General features: G+C 46.4%; 1 protein-coding gene across 2 annotated transcripts in view; it reads left to right on the top strand.

The window, feature by feature from the left end:
* Positions 1-17,510, top strand: part of FOXK2 (forkhead box K2) — a 69,831-nt gene extending 52,321 nt beyond the window's left edge. The window contains exons 5-9 of one of the 2 annotated variants that reach the window (XM_082374210.1): positions 641-834; positions 1,652-1,827; positions 2,970-3,266; positions 3,488-3,697; positions 14,276-17,510. In XM_082374210.1, the coding sequence (XP_082230336.1) occupies positions 641-834; positions 1,652-1,827; positions 2,970-3,266; positions 3,488-3,697; positions 14,276-14,469 (1,071 nt within the window). In that variant the 3' untranslated portion in view covers positions 14,470-17,510. Of the gene's footprint in view, positions 1-640; positions 835-1,651; positions 1,828-2,969; positions 3,267-3,487; positions 3,698-14,272 lie in introns of both variants that reach the window. The other variant, XM_082374209.1, reaches the window with a different exon arrangement.
* Positions 17,511-18,473: the final 963 nt, after the last annotated feature.

Here is an 18,473-nt window from a genome sequence, read left to right on the forward strand (position 1 = left end):
CTTAGGAATTGAGAAAAATTTTCTCAATGTGCCTCACAATATTATTTTGAGAATCAAAGTATATAGAAGTTCTTTTATGGGAAGATGGTGTCAATAATATTTCTCAAACTTTGGCTCATTTTTTTCTCCTTTGCTGGTTTGCCAAATACCTTATGCTGGATTAATTCATTTTAAAGGTTGTGACAGTTTCTATAAGCTAATTTTGCGCTCAAAAAAGTATTTTAAAGGAATAGTGGATCTCAGCGCTGTCCTTCTCCAAACAGGGAGAGGTCACAGTGATAGCCCTTGATTTCCTACCTGGTAAAAAGGTGGAAGTTGACGTTTTTCCCGTTGGAAATAGCCTCTTTCTGTGTGGTGTAGATTTCTCACCCCTTCCCCATTCCCAGTTCCCTTCCTTGCCTCCTGGTGCCCATCCTGCCATGCTGTTCACAGTGCCCTGTGTCCTTGTGTCTTTTCCTCTGTAGAAGCCATGTTGCAGCCTCTGAGTAGTCACACCCCGCAGTTCCTCCTTCACTTTGGGGAGGGCCGGTTCCTTCCAGCACAGAGCTGCAGGACCTTTGCAGGGCACTAAAACTGGGGCACATTTTTATTTCTCAGCAAAGAAATATATGAATTCTACGTATTTTTTTATGTTTCATAGAATTCAATTCGCCACAATCTCTCTCTGAATCGTTATTTCATCAAAGTACCACGTTCCCAGGAAGAACCAGGCAAAGGCTCATTCTGGAGGATAGATCCTGCCTCTGAAAGCAAATTAATAGAGCAGGCTTTTAGGAAAAGACGGCCTAGGGGCGTGCCTTGCTTTAGAACCCCTCTGGGACCGCTCTCGTCTAGGTAAGGAAAAAAGACAAACAAAAAGACCTCATTTAATGGTCAGTAAATTTACCTTTGATGTATTGGTAAATTTTCCTTTTGAAAATGAAGGAATTACCAAATGCATTATGATTAAATGTTGGGTTGGGGATTTGGAAAAAAAAAAAAAAGTGTTGGATGCCACCCATGTATTTTTGTTTCTAGTGGTCTGAAACAATTCAGATTATAAAGTTTTACTTGAATTTCATTCCTATGTAACATTGTTGCTTCATTGAATGCATATTGTCAATATGATGAGTCGGCAATATCACGATGCCATGTTGATGAATAATGTTTTTTCCTTTTTCTTGGATGTGAAAAGCTCTTTAAAGCTACATCTTAGCTGCTTAAACTCAAGATTGGTTTATACAGTATTAATTGCCTGATTTTAAAATCCATATTTTTAGCTCCATTAGATTTCTGTTTTTAAACAAAAAAAGAAATGACTGTAACGTTAAGTCTTGAGCCCCAGCTGGCTCGCACGCTGCTGGCTCCTGCTGCCTGGCTGTGGATGGGAGCTGCCTAGGGAAGCAACCAGTCCCACCCCATGCTGTGCGGCCTGTGCTGGGTGTGGAGCAGCGGCACCCTGCATACAGTGGCTCTGTCACAGCCATGCCAGCCTCGCTGAGTGTCCGTCTCAGGTCACAGGCATCACACCTAAAGTAAGACTTATGGAACTGTAGTTGGTTGGCAGAAGACAAATGACACCTTTGTTTTTGCAAAATACGCCTATTAAAACAAGGCAGCTTTATGAGTGCTTTACCTGTAAAAATCCACTGTCTTCTTTTTGGTCATACAGAAGTGCCCCAGCCTCTCCCAATCATGCTGGAGTGCTGTCTGCTCACTCCAGTGGCGCCCAGACCCCTGAGAGCCTGTCGAGGGAAGGTTCACCGGCCCCTCTGGAGCCCGAGCCTGGTGCCTCACAGCCCAAACTCGCTGTCATCCAGGAGGCACGGTTTGCCCAGAGTGCACCAGGTGAGATGTGCAGAGGGCAAGTGTGGTGGGAGAGGGGTGGGTCAGATGAGCATGTGAGCCAGTCTCATCAGAGAAGAAATAGCAAGAGGCCTTGGATCCTTTGCACCTTGTGCCTGATACTTTCTGCATAGTACCTGAATGTTATTTTATAGGCTCTGAAAAATTAATTGCACTGCGTTAAAAAAAAAAAAATCAGTCAACATTCTTTTATGACTCTGTGTAGGTGCCTGAAATATTTTAGAATTAACCCATTTCTTAGTTGCTTTATCATTCAAAAATCTATGAAAAAGATTCCCCTTGTAAAGAAATAATATAAATTTGATGAAGTAGACCTTAGCAGCAAAAAAAATGTCTATTTAATGAATAGGTGAGCATTTCTCAGTGTACTTACAAAGTCGCAATGTAGAATAAAAATATGTGCCCTGGGGAATTAAAAAAAAAAAAAAAAAGTAGTGTGAAAATGTGTCCAAAGTAATTGTTATGGTTCCTTGTTGGTTGGCAAAATGTGCATTTTGGTATATTGGAATTCCTGGCCATGCTGGCAATACCCCCTGCCAGCCCCCATTCCTGTTGCTGGAGTCCAAACGCCCAAATCAGAAAGAACAGAGACTGGCAGAGCTGCTGGCTGCCAGCTCTGTCTGCACACTTCCTGCTCCTCTGTACCCATCATAAGATGGAGACTTTGATCTTGGGGAACATGGCCCCCTCCTTCAGGCTTCATTGGGCACCTTCTTCCCATATCTTGTGTTGAGGTTTTCTTTTTCATGAGAGAACTGTGGGAAGAGGTGTTGTAAGAAATCTGAACAGGCACTTCCCTGGCGGTCCAGTGGTTAAGACTCCGTGCTTCCACTGCAGGGGGCCCGGGTTTGATCCCTGGTCAGGGAGTACCGCATACGGCATGGTGCGTCCAAAAAAAAAAGAAAAGAAATCTGAACAAAGCAGAGATTGCCTTTTTAGCAGTTAGATATACATTAAATATCCCCATTAAATATGTCATTTCTTTCATCATGAATGACTTTATTATTACCAGGTGAAAGGGGCCATGTCCTGTTTTCTTAAATCAGTCTGCATGTTGCTAGTGAAGGGTCATAGTTAGTTGGTTTGGGATGTATGAGCCTCACCCCCACTCCCGTCCTCGGTAGGCTCACCTCTGTCTAGTCAGCCCGTCTTAATCGCCGTGCAGCGACCACTGCCACCGACGATCAAGCCTGTTACCTACACTGTCGCCGCCCCTGTGACCACCTCGACCTCCCAGCAGCCCGTCGTGCAGACGGTTCACGTCGTCCACCAGATCCCAGCGGTGTCTGTCACCAGCGTGGCCGGACTGGCCCCGGCAAACACGTACACCGTCGCAGGACAGGCCGTGGTCACTCAGGCGGCCGTGCTGGCGCCCCCTAAGGCAGAGCCACAAGAGAATGGAGACCACAGAGAAGTAAAAGGTGAGCAGCAGAAGCAGTCACTTCGGGCAGCTTTTCAAGCTCTTAGAAACCCACCAGCCTCGTTCATCCTGACCCCCTTGCTAACATGTTACGTAACGTTGTGATGGAGCAGGGCTGCTCGCCGCCTGGTTTGTTGTACTTCAAACTAGTGAGATTTCTGTAAGCTACCCAGTAATATTAGTTGGTGTCACTTTTTCTCTTTTCCTTTTCTTTGAATTTAGTGAAAGTAGAACCTATTCCTGCGATTAGCCATGCCACACTAGGTGCTGCTGGCCGGATCATTCAGACGTCACAGACCACCCCTGTCCAGACGGTCACCATAGTGCAGCAGGCACCTCTAGGTCAGCACCAGCTTCCAATAAAAACTGTAACACAAAACGGGACTCACGTGGTGCCAATCCCCGCCGCCGTCCACGGCCAGGTGAATAACGGTAAGCAGTGTCCTCCGTGGGTTACTGGGTGCTAACAACTCGAGCACAGGTCCTCTGCTGTCCTTTTATGAAGCATGGTGTTCAAGGTTTTCATTCTGACTGTTACAATTTTAATTTTTTTGTCTGAAGAAATATTTGCATTTCTAAACTATAGGAAACTGAATAGTGCTATAGGATACCGGGGAATTGGCTGTGGGAATTGGCTCCCATGTGATTCCCATTGGAGGAGCCATCTGAAGAGAGAAGCATTTCTAAATATAGTAAGTCCCCTACATATGAAAAAGTTCCATTCCAAGAGCACGTTCATAAGTCCAGTTTGCTCGTAAGTCCAACAAAGTTAGCCTAGGTACCCAACTAACACAATTGGCTGTATAGTACTGTACTGTTAATAGGTTTATAATAACTTTTCATACAAATAACACATAAAAAACAAGCAAACAAAAAATAAAACATTTTTAATCTTACAGTACAGTACCTTGAAAAGTACAGTAGTACAGTACAACAGCTGGCATACAGGGGCTGGCATGGAGTGAACAGGCAAGAAACGTTACTGACTGGAGGAGGGAGAGGAGGTGGGAGATGGTAGAGCTGAAGGATCATCAGCAATAGGAGACGGAGGGCAAGCTGCAGTTTCACCCATGCCTGACGTTGATGGACTGCACATTTGCACCTTGAAAGTTTGCAACTTGAAGGTTTGTATGTAGGGGACTTACGTATCCAGAGAGATGAAAATACTCCCACCTTTTGTAGACATCTGGGTGTGGCCTAGAAGCAACCTGGGGGCTGTCCCAGCTGATCTGTCCAATGGTGGTGCCCTCCCCTGGGGCAGGGGTGTGCTTGAGAGTATCTGATGGTGGAAGGGGAGAATGCTGGTCTCCTGTTCTCTTTGCTCTGAAAGCCCTCTGGAGCCCTGTGCACATAGCTCCCGCAGATGTTCTGACATGGACGAGCCTAAGGGAGCTTGGCTTTTAAACCAGAGGACAGAGAACCTTCTTCCACCCAGTCCTGTGGAGCAGTGTGAAGGGTAGGAGTCCAGCTGGCTGTTAAGTCATCTCAGGAGTTTGGGGTCCTTGGAACTGGTGTTCAGACGTCTTTGCCGTGGGTCTTCACCCAGGCATGTGGAGTGCTTGCTGTCCACACATGTGGGCTGTCGTGATTCAACTACAGGACTCCAGGCAGTAGAATCAGAAGCTATTGGCTCAAAGTAGCTCTCTGTGCCCAGAGGTAGTTTCTTGGAAAGAGGGTGGGGAACAGAAGGCTTAATTGTGTTGACCTCTGAATCCTTCCTTACTGAGCTATTAAGGGACAGAGACCTGGGACAGACACCTCATGTGATTCTGCTTCCCCCTTGCTCCTCCCCAAATTTAATGGACGAACGATATCTGCGATCTTTTCTAGGGAAGACTAACCACTGAGAGTTTTTTGTTTTTAAGTAATAGGTAACATGCCACTTGTGGATAAATTGAGAAGTTTGCAACCAGTTGCCCATTTAAAATGCTTTCTTCCTCAAGCCGGGTGTCTCCTAAGTAACTAAGAGTTTTTCAGGCCTCGTTCTTCTTTTCTCCATGAATAACTTGGTTGTCACAGGTGGTCCAGATGTGGCAAACCTGGTGGCCCGGTGTGTGGCTGGGAGCAGGTGGTGTCAAGAGGTGGACGGTCTATTTCTGGTCAGAGCCGTTCTTCCCTGTCTTAAGCCATGGTGTAGGCTGTTGATTCCCAGATACCATGTGCCTTAGAATCACTCAAGGGCTCCCTCCCAGAGTCCCCAACTGAGCAGGTCTGGCCTGGGACCCAAGAATGTACATTTCTCACATGTTCCAGACCTTCTGAGAACCGCTGTGCAGGTCAGGGCCCTTTTATGGCCACCTGTCTAAGGAGTTTGAGAAACTGTGTATCCTTTTCACATACTTAAATTGGTGTCTAAAATTTTTCTTTATAAATTTAATAAGCAAGGAATTAAATTTTCCACTATTGAAAATACTGATGTTTTATTTTAAAATATTTTTTTTATTTTTATTTTTGGCTGCACTGCACAGCTTGCGGGATCTTAGTTCCCCAACCAGGATTGAACCTGAGCCCTCAGCAGTGAAAGTGCGGAGTCCTAACCACTGGACCACCAGGGAATTCCCAATACTGATGTTTTAAAATAAAACTTACATTATTCTTTTAAACGTGCTCCTGGCTCTAAATACTGCTCTGATTTGATGCCCATTCTCACCCGCATATCGGCACACAGACAAGCAGGCTCGCCAATTCTTGTGGCTCAATCCCATGTCCCCCACAGATTTTGTGCTAGTGCCACATATTTTATGCTTAAATGTCATTAACTGAGTACATATTTTCTTTGCAATAATAAAATGGAGAAATATTAGAGATTTAATTGTCTATGACTATAAGGATTCATTTATCAATCGTTATAACTACAGAATTGATCAAAATCAAACTTACAATTCTTTAAAAATTGTATTTGGGAATTCCCTGGCGGTCCAGTGGTTAGGACTCTGCACGCTTTCACTACCACGGACCCGGGTTCAGTCGCTGGTCAGGGAACTAAGATCCTGCAAGCCGCATGGCACAGCTAGATAGATAGATAGATAGATAGGTGGTATTAAAGATGCATTTCTCAATATATCTGGGCTTTAAAGAAAACCACACAATTATTGTATTATATTGACGATCACTGCTGAGAACAGTAGGCAAAGTGCTGGGTCAGCCCTGAGAAACCTTGTTCCCACTCAGAATAAGGAAGGGTAGAAGAAATGCTAAAACTCCTTCCAGTTTTAGTCATCTTTTAGTGGGAATTATCCATTAGTAGGAAATTTTATTGGTTCTCCTTGAATTTAGTCTCAAACTTTTACTTAGAAATCACTTGGTCTAGAAGAGGATTTGATGTCTAGTCAGTAGTAAGTCAGGTTCACAGTGCCAGTGTTTTCACTCTTCCTTTGTTTCATGCTCCATCTTGACATTTGCATCCCCAAAAGCAGCCCAGTTGAGTGGGTGAGAGAGAGGCTGTTGAGAAAGGGGAGGAGGGAGGAGGTGGCAGATCAGCTTTTAGAAAGATTCCATGGGCAAGTGGAGACTCTGATGGTGGTGTTTTTGAAAACTGATGTTGGGTGTGATGTGGATGCTGTATGACCCAGCTGTGACCTCCCTTACCCTTGAAAGTCACTCTCAAGAAAGGGAAGCAGTGCCTAGTACTAATGAATTTTGAAAATCAGAAGCTTTGGTATTTTAAATTTTTATGATGGAAAATGACAAACTTTCTGAAAATTAATTCACAGCCAGCCTTGTTCCATATTCCCCACCCGCCCCATCTGCTCCCACCCAGATCCAGACATGTCATTCCCTGTTTTGGCATGTGTCTCTAAAGATAAGGACTCTCTTTTAGTATATAAGCACAATACCACTGTTATAGTTTTAAAAATAAACAATAATTCTTTTAGTTAGTTTTTGGCTGCGTTGGGTCTTCGTTGCTGTGCACAGGCTTTCTCTAGTTGCGGGAGTGGGGGCTACTCTTCGTTGCAGAGCACAGGCTGTAGGCACACGGGCTGCAGTAGTTGTGGCACGCAGGCTCAGCAGTTGTGGCTCGCGGGCTCTAGAGCGCAGGTTCAGTAGTTGTGGTGCACGGGCTTAGTTGCTCCGCGACATGTGGGATCTTCCTGGACCTGGGCTCGAACCCATGTCCCCTGCATTGGCAGGCGGATTCTTAACCACTGCGCCACCAGGGAAGTCCCAACAATAATTCTTTTATACCCAGTGTCTCCTTAGGGTTCAAATCATCTGTATATTTTTTTAATTGTGGTATTCAATAAAATATACATAATATAAAGTTTACCATTTTAAAGTATGTGGTTCAGTGGCATTAAGTACATTCACAGTATTTTGAAGCCATCACCTCTAACTAGTTGAAAAGCATTTTCATCACCCCAAAAGGAAATCTCACACCCATTAAGCAGTTACTCCCCATTCCCCACTTACCTCAGTCCCTGGTAACCGCTAATGTACTTTACATCTCTGTGGATTTACCTGTACTGGATATTTCCTGTGAATGGAATCGTATGAATTGTGGCTCTTCTTAGCTGGCCTCTTAGCACAATGTTTTGAGGTTCATCCATGTTGTAGCATGTGTGCATCATTCCTTAGCTAAATATGTTTCCATTTTGTTTATTCATTCATCAGTTGATGGGCATTTGGGTTGTTTCCACCTTCTGGCTATTGGGAATATTGCTGCTATGACATTCATATACAAGTATTGGTTTGAGTCCTTGTTTTCATTTCTTTTTGGTGTATACCTAGGAGTGAAATTACTGAGTTGTATGGTAATTCTCTGTTAATTTATTGAGTAGCCACCAAACTGTTTTCCTCAGCAGCCACAACAATTTTCCATTCCATCCTCAATGATGTGCAAAGGTTTTGATTTGTCCATATCCTCACTTGGTACTTTCTCCTTTTTTTTGATCATGGCCATCTTACTCTTTTTTTTTTTTTAAGAATTTCTTTCTTTCTTTCTTGCTGCTATGACATTCATATACAAGTATTGGTTTGAGTCCTTGTTTTCATTTCTTTTTGGTGTATACCTAGGAGTGAAATTACTGAGTTGTATGGTAATTCAACCACTGCGCCACCAGGGAAGCCCTATTTGTTTGCTTTTTGCCTTTCTCCATAAAAGTGAAAATCCTCTTCAGATTTCTTCCCATTATCAAAAATGGGTACTAATGTAGGTCTTTCATAAAAGTGAAGTGGCATAAAGGGAACTTTTGCAAAGGGGGGTGTGGGGGGATACCTGTATATGATTTGCAGATATTTTCTTCCATTCAGTGGGTTTGTCTTTTCACTTTCTTGATAGTGTCTTTAATGCACAAAAGTTTTTAATTTTGATGAAGTCCAGTTTATTTTCCCTTTTGTTTCTTATGCTTTTGGTGTCATATGTAAGAATTCATTGCCAGATCTGAGGTCATGAAGACTTACACTTAGACCCCTGTGTTTTCTTCTACTAAGAGTTTTATAGTTTAGCTCTTATGTTTAGGTCTTTGATGCATTTTGAGTTAATTTTTGTATATAATGCGAGGGCCCGGCTTCATTGTTTTGCATGTGGAGATCCAGTTGTCCCAGCACCACTTGTTGAAGAGACTGTTCTTTCCCCGTTGAATGGTCTTGGCTCCACTGTTGAAAATCTGTTGACCTCAGATGTATGCATTTATTTCTCTCAGTTCTATTTCATTGATTTTCGTGTCTACCCTTATGCCAACACCACACCGTTTTGACTACTGTAGCTGTGTAGGAAGTTTTGAAATCCGGAAGTGTGAGTCCACCATTCTTTTTTTTTTTAAGTTGGAAGATATTTACATTTATTTTTACTTTCCCACATCACCAATCATGGGTATGAGTGGCTTGTATCTCCATCCGGAAAACATAGCACTATCAAGTTACTATTATATCCAGTGGAGAACTCAATCTTCAGTCACAGCGTAAAGAGCGAGTCTAGCATTCTTTTTCAAGAATGTTCCAACTATTCTGGATACCTTACAATTCCATGTGAATTTTAAGATCAGCTTTTCCATTTCTGGGGGAAAAAATGGGATTTTGATAGGGATTGCATTGAATCTGTAGATTACTTTGGGTAGTATTGCCATCTTAATGATACTAAGTTCTCTAATCCTTGAGCGCGGAATGTCTTTCCATTTATTTAGGTCTTTGATTTCTTCAACAGTGTTTTATAGTTTTCAGTATATAAGTCTTGCAGTGTTTAAGTCTTGGTTAAAATTCTTCCTATTTTATTTCTTTTGAATGTTTTTCTAAATGGAATTGTTTTCATAATTTTTTTTGAAATTGTTCATTGGTACTGTATAGAAATACAACTGATTGTTTTGCATGTTGACCTTGTATCCTGCAAGTTTGCTGAATTCAAAAACTAATACTAATTGATTGTATTACTTTTTGATTAGGGGGTTTCCTTATGTCGATTTGTTAGGATTTTCTGTATATAAAGATTATGTCATCTGCCAGTAGAGATAGTTTTACCTCCTTTCCCATTTGGATGCCTTTTATTCCCCTTTCCTGCCCAGCTGCCCTGGTAGGACTTCGAATGCAGTGTTGACTAGCAGTGGCAAAGCGGGCATCCTTGTCTTGTTCCTGATCTTGGGGGAAGCATCCAGTCTCACCATTGAAGCTGATTAAGTGTGGGTTATCATACATGTTACTATGTTGAGGACTTTTCCTTTTATTCCTGGTTTGCTGAGTAGTTTTATCATGAAAGGGTGTTGAATTTTGTCACATACTTTTTCTGTGTTAAGATAGTCGTGTGGGTTTTCTCCTTTAGTCTATTAAAACAGTGTATTCCATTGGTTGAACCCAACATGCTCTGGCCACTTTTCAGCCTCTTCCGCACTGGACCACAGTTCTGGTCACAGGTATTCAGTCCATTTTTGTGGAGACTCTGCTACCCTAGACCTCCATCTTGTGGGGCAGTGGTCTCGGGAGGAAAGGTGTCTTCACCCTGCAGACAGTGTCCTCGTATGACCAGCGTTTCACCTGTTGTCCTAAATAGTCTCCCCTGTGCTCACAGGTATTACTCCTTCTCACAGAAAGTGGCCCCAGCCTCCAGCCTGTGCTGCCCTGGGGTCCAGGCCCTGCTAGGTGTTGAGGAGGTGAAAGGGTTTTGTGGGAGCCTTCTCCATCTGCCCGGTGGTGTGCTCTGTTGACTTACCCCAGCGTCCTCCGGGAACCACTTGCAGGTTGTGGTAGCAGCAGGCAGAGCGCCCGCCGTACCAGCACCGTCTTCCGCTGGCGCAAGGGGAGGAGCTGCTTGGACTCGGCGGGGCGCGGCTGGGTTAGCAGTGAGGCAGCGCCGCCTCCTCCGGGGCATCATTCTGCCTCTGCATCTGCAACACCCGCCCCATGTGAGGCTGCTGCTCTGTGGGACTCCTGGTAGGTGGTCCCACACACTTGAGCCTGTATCCGTGGATTCCATATTTGCAGATTTCTTGCAGATCACTGAAATTTACTTACAACTCCCAGATCAGTACTCATTGTATTGATTTCACAGTCCTTTGCGGGCTTGTGCAGAGCAGCAAAGTATTCAAGTTCAGCATGCTGGTTCCCGGCCGAGCACAACTCGGCAGTGCCCCTCCTCCTCATTTCAGCTCCCACTGTGAACACGTGTCCTACTCACTGTTTCTTAGGGCCACATTTTTCACGTTTTGTAATTTTTGTTGGTGGTTTTGCTGTTTATTTTGTTTTTTTATAAAACTATGTATATATGGCTGCATTGGGTCATCGTTGCTGCATGTGGGCTTTCTCTAGTGGTGAGTGGGGGCTACTCTTCACTGTGGTGCACAGGCTTCTCATTGTGGTGGCTTCTCTTGTTGCGGAGCCTGGGCTCTAAGCGCGCGGGCTTCAGTAGTTGCAGCACGCGGGCTCAGTAGTTGTGGCTTATGGGCTCTAGAGCACAGGCTCAGTAGTTGTGGCACAGGGGCTTAGTTGCTCCGCAGCATGTGGGATCTTCCTGGGCCAGGGGTCAAACCTGTGTCCCCTGCATTGGCAGGTGGATTCTTAACCACTGCGCCACCAGGGAAGTCCCGGTTTTGCTGTTTAAAGTGGACTCTGAGCATGGTTCTGAAAAGGCCTGGAGTGTTCTAGGCACAGAAGGCTGTGACGTGCCTTATGGAGAAAGTACAGGCATGAGTTCAGTGTTAATGGATCAACAGTATAGATTAAATTGTCTTTAATCAAAAACCACATAAAACAAGGTATGTGTTGATCAGTTGACAAGCCCTACCCCATGTTTCCCCGGGACAGCAACTCAGCACCTGCCAGCTTGGTATCCCACCTGGTATGGCTCAGCTTTGGGCACTGATTCACTCACAGCCGTGTCAGGCATCTCTTAGGAGCAGTGGTGCTGGGCTATAGCAGGAAATGTGTCCATGCGTTATGCTTGGACGGGAGTTGAGTCTCTGCCTGAGTGGAGAGTGCATCCCGGGACACAGCCAAGAAACTGGGTAGGACAGCGCATTGGCAGGGAGACCTGCAGGGCCAGGGGCTGCTGGTGTGGGAAGCGGGCAAGCTGGGGGACCAACGAGTGTCCAAGCCTAAGATGGGTATTTCAGGGGCATTCACAGCCACAAGGAGGCTTCAGGGGATCAGCCGGGAGGCCGTGCCACCATCCAGGTTGGAGCTGCTGGCCTCTGCCCATGTGCGCAGACAGTGCTGATTAGATGGGTGGGGGGCGAGAGGGGTCAGGATGGTGCCTGGCGTCCCCTTGGAAGGTGACCCTGGAGTTGAGTCACCCTCCTGCTGAGGCACCATGTGACTGAGGGCAGAGTACCCCCAACGGGAACATGGTGCTCTCCCTGCTCTCTGGGCGCCTGCGTGGCCTCGAGAGAGAGCCCCGGTGCAGCACATTGTCACAGCTGCCCTCTCACCCTTGGGAAAGGAAGCCTGTCTCCCCAGGCACGTGCGTTGAGCTCCAGTTACTGCCACCATGGGCATGAGGAGGGCACGGAAAGGAAAGCCTGGCATTTTGATGCCCAGTGTTCATGGGAAGTGGAGAGGTAGGATGAGTCCAGCTGTGAGGTGGGCTCTTGGCCCTGGCCTCAGTCACAGGTGCACATGTGTGGTTCACTAGCATGGTTATGGCTGTGTTATTTCTTCAACGACTCTTCATCATTTTGGTCGGATATGGAGTCTTGGGCCGACGCCATGCTTAGGTGGCGTCTCACCTGCTCACTGTGGCCTGAGTGCCCCTTTGCACTCTTCCTGCTGAGATTTCTCCTCTGCCCACTCCTCAGTCTCCCTCACTGTCCTGGTCCTTTCCTTTTCTTTCTGTCACCTTTCTTAAGGGTTTGCAGTTCACAGTTAGCGGAAAACCCTGCTCAGCCTGGCCTAGGAACCACGCCATGCCTGCTTGGGAATCTGGGACCCAGGCTCCACCCACATCCCTGCCTCCCGGACAGCAGGCCCTGCTCGCTGCTGCCCTGCCCCAGCGCACCAGCCCCTTCTTCCAGTCACATCATTTTTCAGGCTTTGACCGTTTGCACTGATGTAGCGTTAACTCCATTCTGCTCTGATTCTACAGCCACTACATCCTCCTGAAATAGCATTTTTTCAAGCCAGAATTTTGTGGGGCATCTCCTAGACTAGCCAGGGCTCTGGGTCTCTGCCATGGACTGCAGCAGTGAAGTGTGTGTCCTGCTGGAAGAACCCAGGCTCCGTGGCAGTGCTGCCCCAGCGCCACACATGCCCTTATTCATGAAAGTGACACAGCAGTCGTTCTTGAGAGATGACACTGGAGGTGGTCAGAGGCCCCATGTTAACCAGGGTCCAGCTGCTGGTCCCTTTGTTCCCTAAAGGCATGGCCACATGAAATTTTCCTACACAAAAGCCTACTGGGACTTTCAGTTGGAATGGTGTTGAATCTGGAGGTGAGAGTGGGGACACTGGCATCCTGGCAGTGTCAGAGCTCCCCTTTCTTTGACCTCAGTCGTCTGTGTCCCGTGGCTTCCTGTCTCTTTCATTTTGTAGACCCTCCCTCATCTCTTCACTTAGCTTCAAGTTCCATTTCTTGAGAGGAAATTCTGTAATCACCCTGTGCCAGCTAAAGCGGTATGTTAAAATACCTAAAGTTATAAAGCTTGGTGTAAACTCCTTATACTTACAGCTCTTATGCAGCATGCAGAGCAAACTGTCATGAGTTGCAGCAGCCGTAACGTCTAGTTACTAACATCAGTGTGGCGGGACAGCACGCGTGTCACTGCTGGGACTCAGGCATGCTCAGGAGACAGGGTCGCTCTTCCCGGCTCTTTGTGCACATATCTTTCTCCATCTGGCCACCTGCTGCCATGGTCCTAAACCTCCCTCGGGGCACGAGGGCATGGGGTAGGAGGGCAGGGGTCTTCCTGGACAGGATGCTGCTTCTCCAGGTCACTGTGCCTCCTCCAGTACACATCCCACCCCCCACTCACCCCCACCCCCCTCCGAGTGGAATAGCTCCAGGCTCCTCCCAGCCCAGGCCTGCTTTCCCCATTGGAGGAAGCAGCACTTCCAGGTGTGGGACGACCAGTTTGCCTGGTTGTGCAGAGCACGAGGCAGGTGAGATCAGAGGTGGTGGAGACCCTTGTGCCCAGTGAGAGCCCCATGAGGAGGAAGGGCCCCTCTGTGATGAAGACTGGAGAGAAGAAGGGCTCGGGTGGAGGGGTGTGGGGAAGCCGGCCCAGGGCTCGCAGAGCTCCCTTCCAACAGGCTCGGGAGAAGGTGTGTGGCTCAGATGCAGGCTTGGCTTGCTGCACCCCGATCCCCTTCTGGATTTGGGGACTCTGCATCAGGGAGAAGCCGGCAGTGGCCCATGGGCCAAAACAGCAAAGCCATCTGCTCTGTGCCCCACCACTGCCTCAGTCCCTTTACCCCCTCCCGCTTCAGCAAGACAGCACACGACTGGAAGCAATAAACAGATGCCGGCCGTTCATAAAAAGACTCACTGTTCACGCGGTTAACGTGTGGTGGGGTTTCTGATCCCCAGGGGTCTGGCGGGGACGAGGGTCCACCCAGAAGCACGGGCGCTGACTCACTGTCTCTCCACAGCAGCGGCGAGTCCCTTGCACATGCTGGCGACACACGCCTCAGCGTCAGCCTCCCTGCCCACCAAGCGCCAGAACGGCGACCCGGCGGAGCAGCCAGAGCTAAAGCGGGTCAAGACAGAAGATGGCGAGGGCCTCGTCATCGCCCTGAGCATGGATGCGCCGCCGGCAGCCGTGCGGGAGAAGAGCGTCCAGAACTAGCGGCCGGGAGAGTGTTTCTCACTTTAACGTCAACTCTGTGGTGCCAAAAGGAGACACTGCCTCTCACCGACGCTCAGAGCGCGTTCCCTCGGTGGGTAGAGGGCCCTGCGGTTGGACTTCACCTCAGCACTGGAAACACAAACCCAGGTGGCCTTAAAACTCCTTAATTTAAAGACTGAAGTCACCCCTGAACAAAACCACACGCAGCAAAGCTGGGCTCCGGCAGTGTCTCCCCGCCCAGCGCTCAGCTTAGCTCCGAGTAGATACTCTCAGTCCTTCCGAGGGAGGACGGACCCGGTGCGAGCGGGCCTGCTGGGCCAGAGCCACCCCGCCGCCAGTAGACAAGACAGTATTTTGTTGTTCACATGTGGAATTAGAATATTTTGAGGTGTACTTTCTTTCTTTACAAAATAATGGGGTCTTTGACATTTCAGATCACTCCATTTCTACTCTGGTAATTTTGGAATCACACAGGACCTTTTGTGTGGATTTCATCTGGGGAGAAGAAACAAAGTAGTTTTGTTTGTTTTTGTTGTTTGTTTTCAGCCTATGGAATGATTTACTTTTGTCTGTCCTGTTTAAGTTAAATGGAGCTGCTTGACATCTACAAATTTTCCACGTTAGAGCAGTTACCTGATGAATTTAATCCACCTCCATTTCCGTGTGTAAGACGGACAGACACACAGACGGACACCCGCGGGCCACTTGTAACCCTGACGGAAAGAGCTGCCAGGCTCGCGGAGCTGCACTTACCCATTTCTCTTTCTTGCTACTTTTTGTTGTTTGTTTCTTTGTGTTGACTTTGTCCCTGGCATAATTTTCCACTCTAAGTAAAACAAGTCTCCTATGTATTGTGTATGTTTAAAACAACAGAACTATTACTTCTTCATTTGGGAAAAAAGATTCAATCTTTTATCACACACCCTTTTCAAACAAACATCACAGATCTCTCCGTGGCACGTTCGCTATTTTAGGTGCCGTCACCAGCTCTCGGCATCGTCCGACCAGCCGGCCACCTGATGATGGTGCGGTTTGCCCCCCTCATGGCAGGAGCAGCTGCTGGGGTGGAGCAGAAGCTGCCTGTTAATACAAGGGTCTTGGAAGCAGGCGCCCTCCGTCCGGTAAGCATTGGAAACACCTAGGTTGCTTTCTGATTTGTAATAGGAAATTCCCCTCAACCTTTTAGAACTGAATTCGGTACTAAGGCTGACTTCTCTCCTACAAAAAATAAAAGCGAAAGGAAAGGAAACAAAGGTGAGAGAATGAGAAGCAGGAGGCCCACACGGCCTCAGCCCATGTTCCTCCAGAAGAAAGCCACTCACCTTTCCAGAGGGTTCTGGGGGTCAGAGCTGAGCAGCATGCAAACAGAAAGAGGGCTTTGGCCTTATTGTGAATTTTTAAATGTCATCATAACGTTATTTATTTAAATGTAGTTATTTTGGTATTTAATTTTTTTTTAAAGAGAGGAAAAAACCCCTGTATTTTCCTGGTGGAATGAAACGGCTCAGAATGGTATATTTAGGCAATTTTAAAACATTTATTATTTACCTAAAGACCAAATATGATAAACCTGTTCTAAGTATTATGTGTCAATCCACGGTATGGAGCTGTCACAATGTTGTTGCAGATAATGCATATTAAAAATTATGAAATTACTGCACACTAGCTGGAGTTATAACTCAGCCATTTAAAAAATAAAAACGAAACCATCATGTGAATGAGACCACGTGTGTGACAGTAGCAAAATCTAACTTGCAGACTGAAGCACGGATGGATCAGAGCACCTCAGGGCAGCAATCTGCATCTCCCAGGCACTTTACAGATACCTTGGAATGTATTTTTTTTTTCTTTTTACTCAGAAGGTTTGCAATTTGCAAAATAATTCAGATCTGCTGTGTCCTACATGTGGGGTCAGGTCACTCCACTGAGTGCTCCAGACCTCTCAGTCATAGCCACTGCAGCCCCCTAACCATGAGCTCTGGGGAGGTGAGTGGACAAGACCACCCTGATGGGGAGATGGCCTGGGCAACACTAAGCAAATGCCTTGTGCGTCCTCCAGGAGACGCATCTCCACAACCGTCCAGAAAGACTCGGGTAGATTTTCCCTGCGTAAGCCCAGTCCATCAGTTGATTATTTCTGAGCCTAAAATGTAGACTTTATGGGTCTGGAGGGATTTCTGCTTGGTTTATAGGTAAGAAAAGTACCCTGTTCTCAAACTTAAAGAAGGGAGAAGGATAGTTTTTGCTGCTGGGAGCTAGAGCATGCCTTTTTCAAAGGTGGGGCATTCTCTTTCCTTTTTCCTTCTGTCTTATTCAGTTGGCTCATTCATTGGCACGTAGGAATTTAAGAATATCAAGGAGAAGGCAGGGAAAGGAAAACATAGATTAACAAACTACCATGTACTGGGCACTTAAAAAAATTTTTTAATTTAGCTTTGAATCCCCAGGAGCCCTTCAACACCCAGGAGTCATGAGCTTGTGTCCTTGTGGCCCCACTTGATGCCTGGTGCTACATCAACAGTCACATTGCACTTCACTCCCGCCCGGCTGTCCACTGGTGGTTCCTAAGTGTCTCATTTCAAAAAGTCTCTGCTTTGACCTTTGCCAAACTTCTGAGCTCCCTCAGGGACTAGAAATTTCATTTCAGCAGCTTCGCCCTGAACCAGACAAAAATACAAAAGGGAAACTCACACGTGAGCCAAGTGATGTGGCGCATCCCAAGCTGTCTATGAATGGTTTTTGGATTGATCTTCCTCTCACGTCAGTTGAGTCTCCACTCGGACAGTTGAGCTCCTTAAATGCATCACACCTCTCATCGTCCTCTCCTAGAACAACAGAGTAGGCGGGGTCACGGTCAGAAGGGGGTGGGGCGTGTCAGGACTTGGGATTTCTGTGCTATGTTACACAAGGAGACAAGTGACAATCTTCAAGTCCTAACCTCCACTATTCTAGAAGGTATAGTGGTGATTTGTGTGCAAAGATTTGAAATTTTAAAAGTACCAAGTTCCTGAAATTCAATAAAATATTTTTATTAATTTTAATTGAATACAGAGTATCATTGTCATTTTGATAAGCTTAAGCAGGCACTGCTTTTTTGCTTTTTTTAAATGCTCTTTGAGCATGCCAAAGGCCTAAAGCACTGGAGCGAATATTCGAAGGAGCTGCTGTGAGGACAGCAGTTCAGGCTTCTTGACTCCACCAGAAGAAAGGGGGCATTGAGTGTTTGCATGTGAAAAGGGCATTGGGTCACAGGCAGCGATAACAGTCTTGCTGGCTTTCAATCCATCATGTTAGAGTTTTCAAACTTACTTTGAGGTTCTGGTTGTAGCTGCCATTTCTTCTGCAGACTTGCTCCTCAGCCTGAGAAAGATCATTGCAAACAGCCTGAGATGATACATCCTCCCATGAGATGAAATTCTTGTCTAAATAGGCACATGGGTATTCCAGTCCCCACACTGTTAACACTTGGATTGTCCAGCTACTAGAAAGTCTGTGGTGTGGATTGCTGATGTCCTGAGGGGTGGTAAGAGGAAGGAGGAATACTGAAATGACATGAAGTCCCCTTTGGGAGCTAAAGGAAGCTCAAGCACAGAGTTCACATGGAGTTTTGTTCTTGACATTGATGCCCTAGTGTAAAAACAGTTCTATTAGCATAAAAGAACTGCTCTTTGTGTACTGAGACTCTCTCCTAACAAAAGGGAGCGTTCCTAAATGTTTTTTTCAGATCTGTTGTCCATGTTGTTGTTTTTTTTAACAAATGTATTTATTTTATTTTATTTACTTTTGGCTGTGTTGGGCCTTTGTTGCTGTGCACAGGCTTTCTCTAGTTGCGGCGAGCGGGGGCTACTCTTCGTTGCGGTGCGCAGGCTTCTCATTGCAGTGGCTTCTCTTGTCGCAGATCACGGGCTTTAGGCGCGGTCCATTTTGTATTAATAGATGCTTTAAAGTGCATTAGGTCTTACCTCTCCCTTCTCACTCAGGAAAAGCTCCTCTGGTAATTCATT

This window comes from Balaenoptera borealis (genome assembly GCF_965194805.1).
Source record: "Balaenoptera borealis genome assembly, chromosome: 20".
NCBI lineage: Eukaryota > Metazoa > Chordata > Mammalia > Artiodactyla > Balaenopteridae > Balaenoptera > Balaenoptera borealis.